Below are 21,183 nucleotides of genomic sequence, written 5' to 3'. Positions count from 1 at the left end.
GTAATTGACTTTCCATTTCCATAAAGAAATACTTTTTTTTTTTTTTTTTTTTTTTTTTTGTATGCTGTCTGAATCAAGAATTTTTGGGTTTCATATCTTAGTATGCTGCTAGCTTCTGTTCTTGGTGTTAAACATCAAATGTCAATCCCTGTACTTTTTTTTTTTTTTTTTTTTTTTTTTATTATTTTTTTTATTTTTCTAGTTCTTATGGTAGCTTTGCATTATTAATCTGTAGCTTCATAACTTGCCTATACAGAATGGGTAAAGGTAGCTAATTTACTGATTATGTACATCACAATGTCTTCTTAAAAAAAATACCACCGTGAATTAAATGGTTTGTATGTAGCATCAAACTGAAATTAACCTGATTTTTACAATTTAGCGGAAAAATCTGTTTTAAAAGACTTCTTAGAAGAATCTTCTGGCCTTAAACCTGATGAAAGGGCATCACTTCTTGAAAAAAATAAGGTATAGTATTTTAATCCTAAATGTCTTGTGGCATAACTAACATGGTTTAGACATAGCATGTGGTTGTAACACTACTGCTGCTTAAAGCGATCCTCCGCCCGCTTGCACTGTAATGACAAAACCGGCTTCCTCCAATCGTTGCACGCACACCAAGGCATCCAGTTTGTGAGGCCACGCAACAGAGGAAGCTGGTTTCATCACTGATATCCTAAGTACAGCCGGAGAATCTCCAGTCTGGTTTTCCTAAAGAAAGGTAAGTTTTATTTTTTGTGTTTTTTTATGTAAATTTTATTGAAAGTGCCCCTGTTTTTAATAGTAGTTTTTTGTTTTTTTATTTAAATACCAGGCACTTATTGATTAAAATTTACATTAACTTATTTCTGTTGCCAAATTTACTTCATTCTTATGCTTACCTTTGTTGAAAAGCATACATGGGCAGTCCCAGGATCAGCAGTGCAGTACTGTAAACTAGCTGGTGATTGTTGGCTACACACATCTCCTGCCAATGGCTTACCATAGGGTTTTATGTAAGATCCCAGTATTGCTGCTCTGGAGTAGTTTAACCCCTAAGACGGTGTTAAACAGACAGATCTCTTTATTGTTGCACTGTGTCTTTGCATATAGTGACATTTTCAATAGAAGATGGTCTAGTTTTCATATTGATGGTACCTGTAATTCTGGCTACCAGTTACGTAAAATTGTAGTAAAGAAAACCTTTTAGTTTTTTAATTGGAAGTGACGTGTTCTCCTCCCAGAACCTTGCCATTTTAGAGACATCACTTCTGATTAAAATTTACTTTTAGGATAAGGATTCAATCACTCATTTTATACACGAGACAATATTTGAAAGGAGTTTTTTCATAACATGGTGTAATTCCCCTTTTAATACTTTCCTTTCCTCAGGCTATACAGTCCGCTCATAACTCTGTGGCAGCCGAAGGACAATGTAGGGTAAGAATCCAATCTTACTGTTTAGAACTACTATGCATTAGGTAAGTTTGTAATTTCTTTTACAAGATATGACGAGTCCACGGATTTAATCCTTGCTTATGGGATTACGCCTCCTGGTCAGCAGGAGGAGGCAAAGGGCACCACAGCAGAACTATGTGTGTGTGTGTGTGTGTGTGTGTGTGTGTGTAGTGCTTTTCTGTGCAGCTAAAAATACTGACATTCAGCTTCCCTCTGTATGATACAGGACATCTCTGAAGGGCTCAAAAGGCTTCAAAGTCGTGTTTGAGGAGGGTAACAATCACAGTAGACTGTGGCAGTTGTTGTGACTGTTTAAAAAACGTTTTTGTCATTTATTATTCTGTTTTTGTTATTAAGGGGTTAATCATCCATTTGCAAGTGGGTGCAATGCTCTGCTGACTTGTTACATACACTGTAAATATTTTGTTAGTGTAACTGCCTTTTTTCACTGTTCAAATTTTGTCAATTTGTTTCTCTTAAAGGCACAGTAAAGTTTTTTGTTTTTTTTTTTGTTTTTTTATATTGCTTGTTAACTTGCTTTAAAGTGTTTTCCAAGCTTGCTAGTCTCATTGCTAGTCTGTACAAACATGTCAAACAGAGGATACTTGTTCATTATGTTTAAAAGCCATGGTGGAGCCCCATAGGAGAATGTGTACTAAATGTATTGATTTCACCTTAAACAGTAAAGATCAGTCTTTATCTATAAAAGCATTGTCACCAGAGGGGTCTGTCGAGGGGGAAGTTATGCCGACTAACTCTCCCCACATGTCGGACCCTTCGCCTCCCGCTCAAGGGACGCACGCTAATATGGCGCCAAGTACATCAGGGACGCCCATAGCGATTACTTTGCAGGACATGGCTGCAATCATGAATAATACCCTGTCAGAGGTATTATCCAGATTGCCTGAATTGAGAGGCAAGCGCGATAGCTCTAGGGTTAGACGAGGTACAGAGCGCGTAGATGCTGTAAGAGCCATGTCTGATACTGCGTCACAATATGCAGAACCTGAGGACGGAGAGCTTCAGTCTGTGGGTGACGTCTCTGAATCGGGCAGACCTGATCCAGAGATTTCTAATTTTAAATTTAAGCTTGAGGACCTCCGTGTATTGCTTGGGGAGGTATTAGCTGCTCTGAATGACTGACACAATTGCAGTGCCAGAGAAATTGTGTAGGCTGGATAAATACTATGCAGTGCCAGTGAGTACTGATGTTTTTCCAATACCTAAAAGGCTTACAGAAATTATTAGTAAGGAGTGGGATAGGCCCGGTGTGCCCTTTTCCCCACCTATATTTAGAAAAATGTTTCCAATAGATGCCACTACACGGGACTTATGGCAGACTGTCCCTAAGGTGGAGGGAGCAGTTTCTACTTTAGCAAAGCGTACCACTATCCCGGTTGAGGACAGTTGTGCTTTTTCAGATCCAATGGATAAAAAATTAGAGGGTTACCTTAAGAAAATGTTTATTCAACAAGGTTTTATTTTACAGCCCCTTGGATGCATTGCGCCTGTCACTGCTGCGGCGGCATTCTGATTTGAGGCCCTGGAAGAGGCCATCCATACAGCTCCATTGACTGAAATTGTTGACAAGCTTAGAACTCATAAGCTAGCTAACTCATTTGTTTCTGATGCCATTGTTCATTTGACTAAACTAACGGCTAAGAATTCCGGATTCGCCATCCAGGCGCGTAGGGCGCTATGGCTCAAATCCTGGTCAGCTGATGTGACTTCAAAGTCTAAATTACTCAACATTCCTTTCAAGGGGCAGACCTTATTCGGGCCTGGTTTGAAAGAAATTATTGCTGACATTACTGGAGGTAAGGGTCATACCCTTCCTCAGGACAGGGCCAAATCAAAGGCCAAACAGTCTAATTTTCGTGCCTTTTGAAATTTCAAGGCAGGTGCAGCATCAACTTCCTCTGCTTCAAAACAAGAGGGAACTTTTGCTCAATCCAAGCAGGCCTGGAAACCTAACCTGTCCTGGAACAAGGGCAAGCAGGCCAGAAAGCCTGCTGCTGCCTCCAAGACAGCATGAAGGAGCGGCCCCCTATCCGACAACGGATCTAGTAGGGGGCAGACTCTATTCGCCCAGGCGTGGGCAAGAGATGTTCAGGATCCCTGGGCGTTGGAGATCATATCTCAGGGATATCTTCTGGACTTCAAAGCTTCTCCTCCACAAGGGAGATTTCACCTTTCAAGATTATCTGCAAACCAGATAAAGAGAGGCATTCCTAAGCTGCGTACAAGATCTCCTTGTAATGGGAGTGATCCATCCAGTTCCGCGGACTGAACAAGGACAGGGGTTTTATTCAAATCTGTTTGTGGTTCCCAAAAAAGAGGGAACCTTCAGACCAATTATGGATTTAAAGATCCTAAAATTCCTCAGTTCCGTCATTCAAGATGGAAACTATTCGAACCATTTTACCCATGATCCAAGAGGGTCAGTACATGACCACAGTGGACTTAAAGGATGCCTACCTTCACATTCCGATTCACAAGAATCATCATCAGTTCCTGAGGTTTGCCTTTCTAGACAGGCATTACCAATTTGTAGCTCTTCCATTCGGGTTGGCTACAGCCCCAAGAATTTTTACAAAGGTTCTGGGCTCACTTCTGGCGGTCCTAAGACCGCGAGGCATAGCGGTGGCTCCTTACCTGGACGACATCCTGATACAGGCATCAAGCTTTCAAATTGCCAAATCTCATACAGAGATAGTTCTGGCATTCCTGAGGTCGCATGGGTGGAAAGTGAACGAAGAAAATAGTTCTCTATCTCCTCTCACAAGGGTTTCCTTCCTAGGGACTCTGATAGATTCTGTAGAAATGAAAATTTACCTGATGGAGTCCAGGTTATCAAAACTTCTAAATGCTTGCCGTGTTCTTCACTCCATTCCGCGCCCCATGGGGGCTCAGTGCATGGAAGTAATCAGCTTAATGGTAGCGGCGATGGACATAGTGCCATTCGCGCGCCTGCATCTCGGACCGCTGCAATTGTGCATGCTCAGTCAGTGGAATGGGGATTACACAGATTTGTCCCCTCTACTAAATCTGGATCAGGAAACTAGAGATTCTCTTCTCTGGTGGTTATCTCTGGCCCATCTGTCAAAGGGTATGACCTTTCGCTGACCAGATTGGACAATTGTAACAGATGCCAGCCTTCTAGGTTGGGGTGCAGTCTGGAACTCCCCTGAAGGCTCAGGGTTCATGGACTCAGGAGGAGAAACTCCTCAAAATAAATATTCTGGAGTTAAGAGCAATATTCAATGCTCTTCTGGCTTGGCCTCAGCTAGCAACACTGAGGTTCATCACATTTCAGTCGGACAACATCACGACTGTGGCTTACATCAACCATCAAGGGGGAACCAGGAGTTCCCTAGTGATGTCAGAAGTCTCCAAGATAATTCGCTGGGCAGAGACTCACTCTTGCCACCTGTCAGCGATCCATATCCCAGGTGTAGAGAACTGGGAGGCGGATTTTCTAAGTCGTCAGACTTTTCATCCGGGGGAATGGGAACTCCATCTGGAGGTGTTTGCTCAATTGGTTCTCCGTTGGGGCAAACCAGAATTGGATCTCATGGCGTCTCGCCAGAATGCCAAGCTTCCTTGTTACGGATCCAGGTCCAGGGACCCAGAAGCGGCACTGATAGATGCTCTAGCAGCGCCTTGGTTCTTCAACCTGGCTTGTGTTTCCAGTTTCCTCTGCTCCCTCGTCTGATTGCCAAAATCAAACAGGAAAGAGCATCGGTGATATTGATAGCGCCTGCGTGGCCACGCAGGACCTGGTATGCAGACCTAGTGGACATGTCATCCTTTCCACCATGGACTCTGCCTCTGAGACAAGACCTTCTAATACAAGGTCCTTTCAATCATCCGAATCTTTCTCTGAGACTGACTGCATGGAGATTGAATGCTTGATCCTATCAAAGCGTGGCTTCTCCGAGTCAGTAATTGATACCTTAATACAGGCACGAAAGCCTGTCACCAGGAAAATCTACCACAAGATATGGCGTAAATATCTTCATTGGTGTGAATCCAAGAATTACTCATGGAGTAGGGTTAGGATTCCTAGGATATTGTCCTTCCTCCAAGAGGGTTTGGACAAAGGATTATCAGCTAGTTCTTTAAAGGGGCAGATTTCTGCTCTGTCCTTTTACACAAGCGTCTGGCAGAAGTTCCAGACGTTCAGGCATTTTGTCAGGCTTTAGTTAGAATTAAGCCTGGATTAAAACCTGTTGCTCCTCCATGGAGCTTAAACTTGGTTCTTAAAGTTCTTCAAGGGGTTCAGTTTGAACCCCTTCATTCTATTGATATCAAACTTCTATCATGGAAAGTTCTTTTTCTGATGCCTATTTCCTCGGCTCGTAGAGTCTCGGAGTTATCTGCCTTACATTGTGATTCTCCTTATCTGATCTTTCATTCAGATAAAGTTGTTCTGCGTACAAAACCTGGGTTTTTACCTAAGGTGGTTTCTAACAAGAATATCAATCAAGAGATTGTTGTTCAATCATTGTCCTAATCCTTCAAAGAAGGAACGTCTTTTGCATAATCTAGACGTAGTCCGTGCCTTGAATTTTTACTTACAGGCTACTAAAGATTTTCGCCAAACATCTAACCTGTTTGTTGTTTACTCTGGACAGAGGAGAGGTCAGAAGGCCTCGGCAACCTCTTTCTTTTTGGCTTCGGAGTATAATCCATTTAGCCTATGAGACTGCTGGACAGCAGCCTCCTGAAAGGATTACAGCTCATTCTACTAGAGCTGTGGCTTCCACCTGGGCCTTTAAAAATGAGGCCTCTGTACAGATTTGCAAGGCTGCAACTTGGTCTTCCCTTCATACTTTTTCCAAATTTTACAAATTTGATACTTTTGCTTCTTCGGAGGCTGTTTTTGGGAGACAGGTTCTACAGGCAGTGGTTCCTTCCGCTTAATCCTGCCTTGTCCCTCCCATCATCCGTGTACTTTAGCTTTGGTATTGGTATCCCACAAGTAATGGATGATCCGTGGACTGGATACACTTAACAAGAGAAAACATAATTTATGCTTACCTGATTTATTTCTCTTGTGGTGTATCCAGTCCACGGCCCGCCCTGTCCTTTTCAGGCAGGTCTAAATTTTAAACTAGTCACCACTGCACCCTATGGTTTCTCCTTTTCTCGGCTTGTTTCGGTCGAATGACTGGATATGGCAGTGAGGGGAGGAGCTATATAGGAGCTCTGCTGTGGGTGATCTTCTTGCAACTTCCTGTTGGGAAGGAGAATATCCCACAAGTAATGGATGATCTGTGGACTGGATACACTACAAGAGAAATACATTTATCAGGTAAGCATAAATTATGTTTTTTGTTGTCCCTAATTATGGCCATATCTAGCAAGGCAGTTGTGACTGTGTAGAATTTTTTTTTTTTTTTTTCTTCTCTCTCATGTTTAATGGTGACTGGGAGCTAATTTAACCCACAAGGTGTTTTTGATCCGGTATGGGCTGTTTGAAAATCAGTAGCCTATCGGTTTATTTGCTTAAAATTTGTCTCGTGGTCCCCAGGGCAGATGTGTCTTTATAACCAGGATGAGAGAGTTATATGCAGACGCAAACATTGCCATAAGTATTGTGTAGGGAGACAGTTGGCGGTACGCCCACGAGGGGCGAAGTTAAGAGCGCCAAAGAAAGGGTGCCAAGACCGCTTCTGCTTACTTCTCACGGAGTGGAGGACTTTAATTGCTGGACGTTTTTCCTTCGTTTGTTGCACGTTAATTAGCAATGGATGAAGCTAATTAGATGTGCTTCCTTCTGGTTTTCGAAAGTTACAGCACTTTTTGTCCATGGCTCTTGAGCAGTGTATTCTGGTAGAGCCAGTCTTTCAGGGAACAAGGTGTCGTATAGGATCCCTGCCTATCAGTGTCAGTTCATCCGTTGACTTGGGATGACGGTACTCATTGTCCATAGTCTCTTTAGGTTTAAAGAGACAGTGTTTTTATGAATTGATGTTTGTCATAAATCCTTTCTCTGAAGCAACAACTGTTAATAGTCTGAGCTATCCTTGTCTTACAGCCTGGTTATAGTGTCCAAAATATTTATGACCCACGGGCAGTGCTCTGTGGCTCCCGGCAAGAATTTCGTTGCAATATTTAGTTATAACAATGTTCATATTGTCATTGGTATTTTCTACAACAATTGTATGCAAATTTCTGAAAAAACAGATAAGGCATTCTTTTAAATTTAAGGAGACGGTAAAAAAATTTTCTCTGTAAATTTATTGCATGTCTTGCAGGGGCTTATTTGTCCTTCTCATCCTTTATAAATTGGATGGCACAAGGGATATTGAGTAGGTCATAGACACAAAGATGCTTTGAGTTTTAAAGCGACAGTACTGTTTTGTTATAAGTACATGTTTTTCAGCTGTTTATTTTTTGCTTCCTCATTAATGAAATAAACTTGTGTTAAGTTTTTTTCTACTCAGTGAGTGCTCTGCATTGGTATAGTGGTTAGAGCAACAACTTATCACTTTGCCAATACGCCTTTACGGGGGGATTACATTTAACCCAACTTTACATGTAACTTTCTGACGCTATACGATGCATTATTGCACGCGACTGTATCTGTTTTACGACACTGTAAATATCTGTTCTTACAGTTCAGGGGACAGTAAGGGTCATTTTAATTAGGACTTACTGCTGTTCTTTGGATGCATTCATCCTTTGGGACTTAGGATGGAACAGTAGCACACAACAATAAGATGTACAAGGACTTAAAGCTCTTAACTATTTCAGTTATATCTATTTCCTCGCAGAAAGTAAACAGCCAGCTGTATTAACCTGATGGTTAGCTTAGCTGTCTAGCAAGCGTTAGGTTTGCAATCTGAAACCAGCTGCTGTTCCTTGCACTTGGTATGTGTGCTAGCAAGCTGTTTTAAAATTTCCATCTTGGCATGCACTTATGGTTGCATTCTGGATCTGCGGATGCGTCGGCTAATTCTAAGCTTTTGGCTCTTCCTTACAAGGGGAAGACCCTGTTCGGGCCTGACTTGAAGGATTTTATTTCAGATATCACGGGAAGCCCAATCAGAGAGGGCGACTATAAATTTCGAAATTTCAATCTTTCTCTTCCACGAAACAGGAAGAGAATTACTCGCATTCCAAGCCCACTTGGAAACCCAAGCAGTTTTGGCGCACAGGTACACAATCCAAGAAGCCAGCTACTGCTACCAAGTCAGCGTGAAGGGCGGCCCCTGATCTGGGAATGGATCTAGTAGGGGGCAGACTTCTCTTATCTGATCCTGGACAAAGTGAGATGTTCAGGATCCCGGACACTAGAACTTGTGTCTCAAGGGTATCAGTCCCTTATCGAATCTGTTAACCAGATAAAGAGGCGTTTTCTTGCATTGTGTAGGAGGCCTCTTTTCCAGTAATTTATCCCGCTCCAATACAGCAGGGGTTTATTTTATCAGTTTTTAGTTTTCAAACAGGAGGGAACGTTACGACCCATTTTAGACCTCAAGAGTCTAAACAAGTTTCTTAGGCTTCCCTCTTTCAAGATGGAAACTTTTCGTTCCATTCTTTCATTGATCAGGAGGGTCAATCTATGACTACTGTGGATCTAACTGAGGCATATCTTCATGTTCCTATCCACAAAGATCCTCAAGGTCCTCCGTTTTTGCCTGTCTGGACAAACTTTTTCCGGCCGTGGGACATTGCAGTAGTGCCTTACCTAGATTATATTATGCTCCAGGCGTCTTATCAGCTGACAATGTCTCATAACGACATTGTGCTGTCCTAAGGACTCATGGGTGGAAGGTGAATCTAGAAAAGAGTTCACTGATTCCACAGACAAGGGTTCCTTTCCTGGGAACTCTAATCTACTCTATCTAAAAATCTTTTTGACACCAGTCAGAAAGTTAGTTTCTGCATTAATGTCGATCCCTTCAGTCCAATCCTTGGCTGTCAGTGGCTCAGTGCATGGAGGCAATGGACATCATTCAGTTTTGCTCGTTTTCATCTCAGATCTCTACAACTGAGCATGCTCAGACAATGGAATAGAGATTATGCAAATTTGTCTCCTCAAATAGATCTGGATCAGGAGACAAGGGATTATCCTTGGTGGTTGTCGCCGGATCATCTGTTCCAAGAGACGTGGTTCTGCAGACCCACATGGGTGATGGTGACAACAGATGCCAGCCTAATAGGATGGGGTGCAGTCCTGATCTCCCTGAAGGCTCAGGGTGTGTAGACTCGTTCGGAGTTTCTGCGCTCGCGCTTTTTTTTTTTTTTTTTTTTTTTTTTTTTAGAGTAATCATTGCGCTTCAGGCTTGGCCTCAGTTGGCTTTGGTCAAATTCATCAGGTGCCAGTCGGTCAACCTCATGACTGTGGCTTACATCAATCATCAGGGGAGAACAAGGAGTTCTTTAGCGATGACAAATTATCCAAGATAATTCGGTGGGCGGAGGCTCACTCTTGTGTTTGTTTGTTTTTTGAGCAGACAGAAGTTTCATCCTGGGGAATGGGAACTCCACCCGGATGTCTTTGCCAACCTGAATCTCAGATGGGGCAGACCAAAGCTGGATCTTAAGGCATCTTGTCAGAATGCCAAGCTCGAGATACGGATCCAGGTCAAGGGATCCTCAGGCCGAACTGATGCCTTTGGCAATGCCTTGGTTGTTCAACCTAGCTTATGTGTTTCCACCGTTTGCTCTCCTTCCCCGGGTGATTGCTCATATCAAACGGCAGAGGGCGTCAGCGATTCTCATCGCTCCTGTGTGGCCTTGCAGGACTTGGTATGCCAATCTGGTGGTCATGTCTTCTCTGCCGCCGTGGAAGTTTCCATTGAGGCAGGATCTTCTCATTCAGGGACTCTTCCATCATCCGAATCTAATTTTCTCTACAGCTGACTGCTTGGAGATTGAACGCTTGATTTTATCTAAGCGAGGGTTCTCTGATTCGGCCATTGATACCTTGATTCAGGCACGTAAGCCTGTTGCTAGAAAGATTTACCATAAGATATGGCGTAAATATCTTTATTGGTGCGAACCCAAGGGTTACTCATGGAGTAAGATTCCTAGGATTTTGTCCTTCAAGAATAATTGGAGAAGGGGTTATCAGCAAGTTCCTTAAAGGGACAGATTTCTGCTCTGTCTATTTTGCTACACAAACGTCTGGCAGATGTTCCGGATGTTCAGTCCTTTTGTCAGGCTCTGACCAGGATCAGGCCTGTGTTTAGATCAATTGCTCCTCAGAGTTAGAATTTAGTTAATGTTCTTCAAGGGGTTCAGTTTGAACCTATGCATTCCATGGATATTAAGTTATTATCTTGGAAGGTTTTATTTCTGTTTGCTATTTCTTCGGCTCGCAGAGTTTGAGCTTTTGGCATTGCAATGTAATTCTCATCTTATTTTTCCATTCTGATAAGGTGGTGTTGCGCACTAATCTTGGTTTTCTTCCTAAGGTTGTTTCCAACAAAAATATTAATCAGGAATCTGTTCCTTCATTGTGTCCTAATCCTTCAAAGGAGCATCTGTTACATAATTTGGACGTAGTCTGTGCCCTGAAGTTTTACTTGCAGGCGACTAAGGAATTTTGTCAATCTGTTTTTTCTGTGAAGCGTAGGTCAGAAAGCTACGGCTACCTCTGATTTTGGCTGAAGAGTATCATCCGGTTTGCATATGAGACTGCTGGACAGCAGTCTCCTGATCGAATTACAGCTCTTTCCACTAGGGCTGTGGCTTCCTCATGGGCATTCAACTGATGCTTCTGTTGAACAGTTTTGCAAAGCTGCAACTTGGTTTTCTATTCACACTTTTTCCAAATTTGATTCTTTTGCCTTGTCCAAGGCTGTTCTTGGGAGACAGGTTCTTCAAGCAGTGGTGCCTTCCGTTTAGGTCCCTGTCTTGTCCCACCCTTTCATCTGTGTCCTATAGCTTTGGTATTGTATCCCATCAGTAAGGATGAAATCCGTGGACTAGTCTTATCTTGTAAAAGGAAATTTATGCTTACCTGATTTATTTATTTTATGATATGAGTCCACGGCTCACCCTGTCATTTTCTAAGACAGGTCTTTATTTTTGTTAAACTTCAGTCACCTCTGCACCTTGTCTTTTCCTTTCTCTTCCTAACTTCGGTTGAATGACTGGAGTGGGAGGGAAGGTAGGAGACAGACATACATACATACATACATACCTCTGCTGTGGTGCTCTTTGCCGCCTCCTGCTGACCAGGAGTCGTAATCCCATAAGTAAGGATTAAATCCGTGGACTTGTCATATCGTAAAAGAAATAAATTTATCAGGTAAGCATAAATTTCCTTTTTTAAAAATACTTGCATCAAGGTGCATTTTTCATCTTCTATTCATTCTTGGAAATGGCATATTGAAAGTTCACCAAGACATTTTTGCATGTATGTTTACACTGGCATATCTAAATATATGCAATAAGAACATCTTTAGGCTTGTGACCCATGACTCCTGCATATTAAGGGGCAGTTAAAATTTAAAATAAATTCTATTGACCTGAAGCCAACATTTCAGCCTCAAGTGTTTGATTTGACTGTGGGAAATTCATAGCCATAATATGCACCTCCTTGAAAAATCTCTGCACTCGGACCTCCGCTACAGCAGCTGCTGTTAGATTACTTTGAAATATAATCCAGCCACTGAATCGGATGCACTAAGCTATTCTGTGGGGCAGGTGAATATGGCATTTTGTCGGTACCAGTTACAGCCTCAAATTGAGGAATGGGAAGATGCTTGGGACTGATGGGCAGCCTTAAAGGGCCATTATACACATTTTTTTTTTTTCTTTGCATAAATGTTTTGTAGATCTATTTATAAAACCAATAAAGTTTTTTTTTTTGTTTTGTTTTTTTTTTTTAAATGTATATTTTTGCTTATTTTTAAAGAACATTGCTCTGATTTTCAGACTCCTAACCAAGCCCCAAAGTTTTATTTGAAACCATTTTATACTGGTTTTTTATATCAGTATCTGCATCTTATTCTTTATAGTAGTGTCCAACATAGTTATATGAAAATGAGTGTATACTGTCCCTTTAACAAGCACCTAGTGGTAAAACTGAACTGGACGTTTACAACAGTTGTACAAGAATCATTACATTTAGGTCAGTTTAATGTCTATATAAGCATATTAAATTCAAAATATTGCAGGTCTGGTAGTGAGGAGTTTTTTGTATTTGCCCTTAAAATTTTGTGCTTAAAATTCATTTTGAGTAACCTTAAAGGGACATAAAACCCAAAATATTTAGGTCTTGATTCAGATTAAAGTGAATTGCAAAGTTGTTTAAAAATATTGTTTTCCTTTGTTATACACAACTGGGTAATGGGTAAAAGGGATTATCATTTTTTTTTTTTTTTTTTTTTTTTAACAATAAAAATTCTGGTGTAGATTGTCCCTGTAAAGCTAATGTACAAGCAATTGGGCCCTTGCACCTGGGGTCTACCTATTTTTGCAAGATTGAAAATTCAAACTGACTTCTTATTGCAGGTAAACGATGAGCTGAACTTCCACTTCATATTATTTACTGCAGTAGATGGCTCTCTCTATGAGCTTGGTAAGTTTATCAACATTTCATGTACAAGCAAGTTTTCCAATTTGTCTAACTTTGCTACAGAACCTGATTGCATAATCTTATAAAACCTGACACCTTAAAGTGATATTAAATTTACAAGTTAATAAAATAAAGTACTATATAAATTGGGTCGGGTGTGTGGCCGCCTCAGTGTAAATTTATGTTCTCTGAATGTGACAAGTGGATGCTTCATCCTCTAGGGACTGCACCATACACCCTATCTCAACCTACTATCCGCACTCTCCCGTGCTGATACTTTGAAGCCGCATGTCAAATATGTAAATGGGAGTGCTAGAGGCCAAGCTAAAGTACCCCTATGAGCCACCACACTTCCTCAAGTGCTAATAAGGAATATGTAGCCCATATAAACTAATGTGCTTTACTTAAAATATTTGTTAAAGGACCAGTCAACACAGATTTACATAATCAACAAATGCAAGATAACAAGACAATGCAATAGAACTTGGTCTGAACTTCAATTGAATAGTAGATTTATTTATTTTTTCTGACTATCTTAAGTGGTCTATTTCCACTCCCCCTTGTACCATGTGACAACCATCAGCCAATCACAAATGAATATATGCTTCTGTGAATTCTTGCACATGCTCATTAGGAGCTGGTGGCTCAAAGTTTAAATATAAAGACTGCACTTTTTTTTTTTTTATGGAAGTAAATTGGAAAGTAGTCTAAAATTGCATGCTCTATCTGAATAATTAAACTTTATTTTTGCTTGAGTATCCCTTTTAATAACAAAATTTAAGGGTATTCTCGCTGAGAAGTCCTGTTTTGACAGCTGCAGTAAACTGAATTGCTACTAACTGGAAGATTCAGTTTACTGTAAGCAGCAGTAGGATTGGAATTACAACTGCACTTACGCAGTTGTAGTGGCTATGTGGCTTCACATTACCAGCATGAGTGCTTATATACTAGGTTGACATATGTACGGTGTATTAAGAGGTTATCCTCAGAAATCAAAGCATTCAAAGATTATTCTTGCATTAAAGGGACATGAACCCCAACATTTCTTTCATGGTTCAGAGCATAACATTTTTACACTTTCTAATTTACTTCTATTATCAAATTGTTTCTTTTGCTGAAAAGCATGGATATATTCTCAGGAGTGTGCCACCTAGAAAACTATGGTGGTAGTTTTTGCAAAATGTTATCAATTTGCTAGAACACTAGATGACATAACTATTTCCTGCCATGTAGTGCCCCAAACATCCAGCTAGGTATCAACGAATACCATGGAAACCACTTTTCTTTATAATAGAAGTAAATTGAAAACTTTTTTTTTTTCATATTGTATGATCTGCCTGAATCCCAAAAGTGAACTTTTGGGTTTCATATTCCTTTGAGACGGGGCCATGCAGTACATTAAAACATTTAATTATATGTAGAAAAAATGTTCCTGCCAAGACTAAACTTTGCTATATTTCAGTTATTGGTTGCATTCTAGTCATAGATGTGTTCCTAATTTGTATGGGCACTAAAGTTTGACTTCTGCATAAGAGTTTAAATTTAATGTTTTTTTTAATATATCTTAAAATAAATCATTAACCCCTTAAAGACCAGCGCCATACCCTGTACGTCGCTGCAGTCCTGGGCTTCTCTCAGCCGCGATCACGAGTGTGGCACTGCGGATATAGATTTGCAGAGTTAGTGGCCCTCTGCATCAGATGGCGGTGGTGCCGATTGTGGGCGGCCCATCGCTGGAAGAGGTCGGTAGTGGGTGGGACCACTCGGCCACGCTATATTGAATAAAAAATCCTTCATTGAGGGAGTTGGGGCGATGAGGGGTATCCCATGTGGGATCCATTAAATATGCCAAAAGGGGCCTAGATCAATACTTAAGGTTGTCGACTAAAAAAAGTAGTTTTGATAGGTAAATGTAAAAAAGCCTTTCTGTTTAAATGTAGTGATGGTAAAATGCTAAGGTCTTTTGGTAAAGTTTGTCTGAAATGCCTGGTCCTTAAGGGGTTAAATTTACTTTTGTAAAATTTGTGTCTTTAAACTATTTCCCCTTCAACTACAAAAGATATAACAATATTAAACCATAAAGAATTATTTAATAGTGTAGAAACTATGTACTAATAACTTAAATGCATGACCATGTTTCAGATACATCACAACTATTTTTTTAATTATCTTGCAAAATGCTTGTTTCATACAGACTGATGCAAGGGATTTAGCATACTAGTTTTCAGAAACGCTGCAAATAAGAATTTATTTTGTTCAAGCTTGGTCACAGCACTCCCAAATTTAGTCCTAATTGTAAGTCTTTATACACCTTTCTAGAGCTATTCACACTATTTAGCTCTTGATTAGTACTTTTGAGAGCACGAGTCTGCCCACCTTTGGTGTCCCTCGTGCAGCTTCAGTAACATTGTGCAAGTAAACTCTTATGCAACCCACACCTGCTGAAGCAGGGCTTGTCAGTCTTCCTAGAAGGAGTTTGGGCTGTTTAACATCCCCATCTGAGGTTGCAGACTTACATGCTAGTCCATTGCACTGGAACAGCCCTTAAAGGGACACTGTACCCAAAAAAATTCTTTTGTGATTCAGATTGAGCATGAAATTTTAAGCAATTTTCTAATTTACTCCTATTATCCAATTTTCTTCATTCTCTTGGTATCTTTATTTGAAATGCAAGAATGTAAGTTTAGATGCCGGCCCATTTTTGGTAAACAACCTGGGTTGTCCTTGCTGATTGGTGGATAAATTCACCCACCAATAAAAAGTGCTGTCCAGAGTACTGAAACCAAAAAAAGCTTAGATGCCTTTTTCAAATGATAGCAAGAGAACAAAGAAATTGATAGGAGTAAATTAGAAAGTTGCTTAAAATTGCATGCTCTTTCTGAATTACAAAAGAAGAAAATTGGGTACAGTGTCCCTTTAAACTACTTAAGAGCAGGGGGGGGGGGGCCTCTATATTCAGAACTATTTGCTAAAACCTCATGAGACTTCTTTCTGATATCTTTCTCTCTTTTCTCCCCCTCTCCCAGACACCACTAATATAGGCTTTCTTCTTATGACAATGAGTCCAACGGATCATCTTAATTACTAATGGGATATTCACCTCCTGGTCAGCAGGTGGCAAAGAGCACCACAGCAAAGCTGTTAAATAGCTCTTCCCTCCCACTCCAGTCATTCTCTTTGTCTACGTTAGTGATAGGATGTGGTAAGGTGTTGGTATAGATTCTTCAATCAAGAGTTTATTATTTTTAAAGTAGTGAAAGATTGTGCTGCTTTGTTCTAGTGTGTAACCGTATTCCATATCAGTCTCTTCAGTAGAGCATTGGTGGCTTTAGAGTAATGGGAACTTGTGGGACATAATTCTCACTGCGCCTCCCATATTTAATGCTGCCCTAACTTCCTATAGTCTGAGGGGATATGACTCGGTCTTGATTTCTCTGCAGGTTGATGTGAGGAAGAGGACCTCAAACCTGTAAAATGCCTTGCTGTCAGGCAGTAATGTTGGGTAAGTGCTACTTTTTTATTTTCTGGGAGCAGGAGACAACTCAGAACAAAGTAAGCACATTGGATTTACCTTATCTATATAAAGGGGCTCAAGGTGAATGGGGCACTTTATTTATAAACTCTCCTAGGCTGGAGAGGCCTGCAGGCAGAATCTTATAGCAGGCACTGGGGCTGGTTTGAGTGCTACAAGATTGGCTACGGTGGTTGGGGGGTTAACTTTCCCCCGGGAAGAATACTTTTACTTTGGACACACCCACGATGGGCAGATCTGTCTCTTTTGCGCGCCACTTCTATGCGCTGCAGTCTGGGGAACATTGAGTAGTCTGCCTATGCCTGTCTAGGAGCGCATGTTCCGTGCTGTGTTTTTAGGACCGGTCTGCTGAATTTTCTTCTGGCGGTATTGCGGATAGTCTACTGCGCACAGGGAATTCATTCAGCTCTTGGCCAGTAAGGTAGGCGTCTTGGCGACGTAGCTGAGGTGTAGAGGTAGCTGCAAGTTTATTAGGAGAAATAAGCAAAAAGTGTTACACTTTACAAAGACCGCAAAAAGTTGCGGTTTTAATTTAAAGAGACTAATGTTTTTTGTTTTTTTTAGTAAATTCAGGTTTTTATTCAAAAGTAAACCAGTATGGATCAAGGGACTTTTCAAAATGTTCCTTGCTTTGTGTTTTAAAGGGACAGGATACACTAATTTTCATATAACTGCATGTATTAGACACTACTATAAATAAGATGCACAGATACTGATATAAAAATCCAGTATAAAATGGTTTAAAAACGTACTTAGAAGCTGTCAGTTTAGCTCTGTTGAAAAGGCAGTTGGAAAGCCCACTGCTAGTGGGAATTAAGACACTCCTCCCCCTTTTGCATATGAAAAGACCCTTTACACAAACAGGAGCAAGCTGGAGAAGGTAGCTGACGGTATTCAAATAAAACTTTGGGGCTTGGTTAGGAATCTGAAAATCAGAGCAATGTTCTTTAAAAATAAGCAATTATACATTTTTAAAAAACACAAACTTTATGGGCTTTATAAATCATCTACAAAACATTTATGCAAAGAAAAAATGAGTGTTTAATGGCCCTTTAATGCTTTTGTGGAACTGCCAGTACCTTTCTGTCTCTCGTATTGAGGACTTTAAGTTATAAGGAGAAATTTTTTTTTTTTTCTGAGCCAACTTCTAAAGTAGATGTTGTCCAGGAATCTAATGCAGCATATATTGTACATCAACTTTCTCCTCAAGCGCTCAAAGTTTTACCGCCCTCACAAACAGTTCTCTGCACCTCCTCTGTAGCTCCCGCTGGAGTTACTTTAGGGGACATCGCATCTCATGTCTTCTACAATTTCTGATGCGCTGTCTGCTTTCCCTTTATGTTACAGGGGAAGCGTATAATGAAGATAAGACATTCGGTAAGCAAGGTTTATGATGCAATTGTTGCTGCTTCGGAGACCCCCCCCCCCCCCCCTCAAGATCCTGAGGAGGATGCCGTAGTAGCATCTGATGGCGAGCATTCAGATTCTGATCGCCTAATTCCTCTCGCTGATACTGAGGTATCTTAGATTTAAACTAGAGCATCTCCGTTTATTACTTAAGGAGGTTTTAGCTACTTAAGATGACAGCGACTCCACGGTTGTGGTTGTCCCTAAAAAAATCCATTAAGCTGAACAGATATTTCAAGGTTCCTTCCTCGACAGACGTGTTTCCGGTTTCTGACCGAGCTTCTGAGATCATTGCTAAGGAGTGGGAGAGACCGGGTATTCCTTTTTCTCTATCTCCTATTTTCAAAAAAGATGTTTCCCATAGCCCACTCTATCAAGCAAGCTTGGCAAACAGTTCCCAAGGTGGAAGGGGCTATTTCCACCCTAGTTAAGATAACTATTCCCATAGAGGATAGTTGTGCCTTCAAAGATCCTATGGACAAGAAGTTAGAGGGGCTAATCAAAAAGATGTATGTACATCAGGGCCTGCAATAGCAGCCAGCTGTGTGCATTGCTACCGTCACTAGTGCGTCGGCATATTGGTTTGACGCACTGTCTGACGCCATCAGAACTGAGACCTCTTTGGGTGATATCCAGGATAGGAAAAAGGCTCTTAAGTTAGCTAATTCCTTTATTAGACACTTCCCTTAAAGTTATCCAACTGGGAGCTAAGATTTCGTGTTTTTTCTATTCTGGCCTGCAGAGCCTTATGGTTGAATCCTTGGTCTGCGGACGGTTCCTCCAAGTCCAAAATTCTAGCTATCCCTTACAAGGGAAAAACCTTATTTGGACCTGGCCTATCAAATTATCTATCACAGGAGGTAAGGGTCACCTTCTCCCTCAAGATAAGAGAAATAAGCAGAAAGGACAACAGAGTAATTTTCGCTGTTAGCGGTGCTTCGTTCACGGGGCATTGCAGTGGCTCCCTAATTCAATCAGGCAGGATCCCACACAAACATGGTGCTATCCTTCCTTCGTTCTCACAGGTGGTTGCCAAGTACAAGCAGGTTAACTTTATTGGAAACCATAATAGATTCTTTATCAGTGAAGATATTTCTGACAGAAGTCAGGAAATCAAAGATTGATTCTTGCCGGGTACTTCAGTCCACTCCTCGGCCATCAGTGGCTCAGTGCATGGAGGTAGTCGGGCTGATGGTGGCAGCAATGGACATCATCCCAATTGCTCGGTTCCACCTCAGACCTCTGCAGTTTAGCATGCTCAGGCAATCTAACAGAGATTATACCAATCTGTCTCCTCGGATACTACTAGAGCAGGAGACGAGGGATTCTCTTCAATGGTGGTTGTCTCTGGATCATCTCTCCCAGGGAACCTGCTTTTGCAGACCATCCTGGGTGATCGTGACAACAGATGCCAGCCTTATAGGGTGGGGTGCAGTCTTGGGCTCCCTAAAGGCTCGGAGTTTGGACTCAGTCTGTTCTTCCTATAAACATTCTGGAGCTGAGAGCGATCTTCAATACTCTTCTGGCTTGGCCCCAGTTAGCTCATTCTTGTTGCCTGTCAGCGATCCACATCCCAGGGGTGGACAACTGGGAGGTGGACTTCCTAAGCAGGCAGACCTTTCATCTGGGGAGTGGAACTCCATCCGGAAGTGTTCTCCATCCTGATTCTCAAGTGGGGTCAGCCAGAATTGGATCTCATGGCATCTCGGCAGAATGCCAAGCTTCCAAGATACGGGTCGAGGTCCAGGGACCCTCAGGCGGTATTGATAGATGCCCTGGCGGTACCTTGGACCTTCAGTCTAGCATACCTATTTCCTCAGTTTGCTCTTCCTCGGGTTATTGCTCTAATCAAGCAGGAGAGGGCCTCAGTGATCCTCATTGCACCGGCTTGGCCTCGCAGGATTTGGTATGCAGATCTGGTGGACATGTCATCTCTGCCACCTTGGAGACTTCCGTTAAGGAAGGACCTTTTAATTAAAGTGCCCTTCGCCCAAATCTAGTTTCTCTGAATCGGACTGCTTGGAGATTGAACGCTTAATTTTATCCAAGCCGGGCTTTTTAGAATCGATCATAGAGACCATGATTCAGGCTCGTAAACCTGTAACTAGAAGGATTTACTACAAGATATGGCGAAAATATATTGGTGTAAGTCAAAGGACTACTCATGGAGTAGTTAGGATTCCTAGAATTTTATCCTTTCTCCAAGAGGGTTTGGAGAGGATTTTCAACAAGTTTTCTAAAGGGTCAAATCTCAGCCTTATCTATTTTGTTACACAAATGTCTGGCAGATGTACAATCATTTTGTCAGGCCTGTATTTAAACCAGTTACTCCTCCATGGAGTCTTAATTTAGTTCTCAAAGTTTTCAAGGGGCTCTGTTTGAGCCAATGCATTCCTTAGATATTAAGCTGTTATCTTGGAAAGTTATTTCTTGTTGCTATTTCTTCTGCTTGGGGAGTGTCAGAGCTCTCAGCATTACAGTATGAGTCTCCTTATCTTTTCCATTCAGATAAGGTAGTTTTACATACTAAATTAGGATTTCTTCCTAAGGTTGTTTCTGATCGGAACATTAATCAGGAGATTGTTCCTCCTTTGTGTCCTAATCCTTCTCGGAAGGAACGTCTAAAGCACAGACCACGTCCAAATTGTGCAGAAAAGTTTTACCTACAGGCGACTAAGGACTTTTGTCAATAGTCTTTGTGGTTTTCTCAGGAAAAAAACGTAAGGGACATAAAGCTACGGCAACATTTCTTTTTGGTTGAAGAGTATCATACGTTTTGCATATGAGACTGCTGGACAGCAGCCTCCTGAGAGTTGAGTCTCATTCACACGAGGGCTGTTGCTTCCTTATGGGCATTCAAAAATGAAGCTTCAGTGGAACAGATTGGCAAGGCTGCAACTTGGTCTTCTCTTCACACTATTTAAAAATTCTACAAATTTTATACTTTTGCCTCGGCTGAGGCCACTTTTGGGAGAGGTTCTTTAAGCAGTGGTGCCTCCCGTTTAGGTTCCCTCTCTTGTCCCTCCCTTATCTGTGTACTTTAGCTTGAGTATTGAATCCCATTAGTAATTAAGATGATTTCTGGCCTCATAGTGTCATAGAAAAGAATTTATGCTTACCTGATTTATTTCTTTTGATGCAATGAGTCCACGGCCTACCCTGTTCTTATAAGACAGGGTGTTGGTTATTGTAAACTTCAGACACCCCTGCACCTTGGTTTTTTCTTAACTTCGGTCAAATGACTGGAGTGGGAGGGAAGGGAGGA

General features: G+C 41.4%; 1 protein-coding gene across 2 annotated transcripts in view; it reads left to right on the top strand.

Annotated features, from left to right (window-relative positions):
• UCHL1 (ubiquitin C-terminal hydrolase L1) overlaps nucleotides 1–21,183 on the top strand; it is a 58,884-nt gene that overhangs the window by 15,900 nt on the left and 21,801 nt on the right. The window contains exons 3-5 of one of the 2 annotated variants that reach the window (XM_053704019.1): nucleotides 383–468; nucleotides 1,372–1,419; nucleotides 12,916–12,982. In XM_053704019.1, coding sequence (XP_053559994.1) covers nucleotides 383–468; nucleotides 1,372–1,419; nucleotides 12,916–12,982 — 201 coding nt within the window. The remainder of the gene's footprint in view (nucleotides 1–382; nucleotides 469–1,371; nucleotides 1,420–12,915; nucleotides 12,983–21,183) is intronic. The other variant, XM_053704020.1, reaches the window with a different exon arrangement.

The sequence above is a fragment of the Bombina bombina genome, chromosome 2, assembly GCF_027579735.1.
Source record: "Bombina bombina isolate aBomBom1 chromosome 2, aBomBom1.pri, whole genome shotgun sequence".
Classification (NCBI taxonomy): Eukaryota; Metazoa; Chordata; class Amphibia; order Anura; family Bombinatoridae; genus Bombina; species Bombina bombina.
Note: the sequence above shows the minus strand (reverse complement) of the source record. Positions and strands in the feature narration are given on the sequence as shown.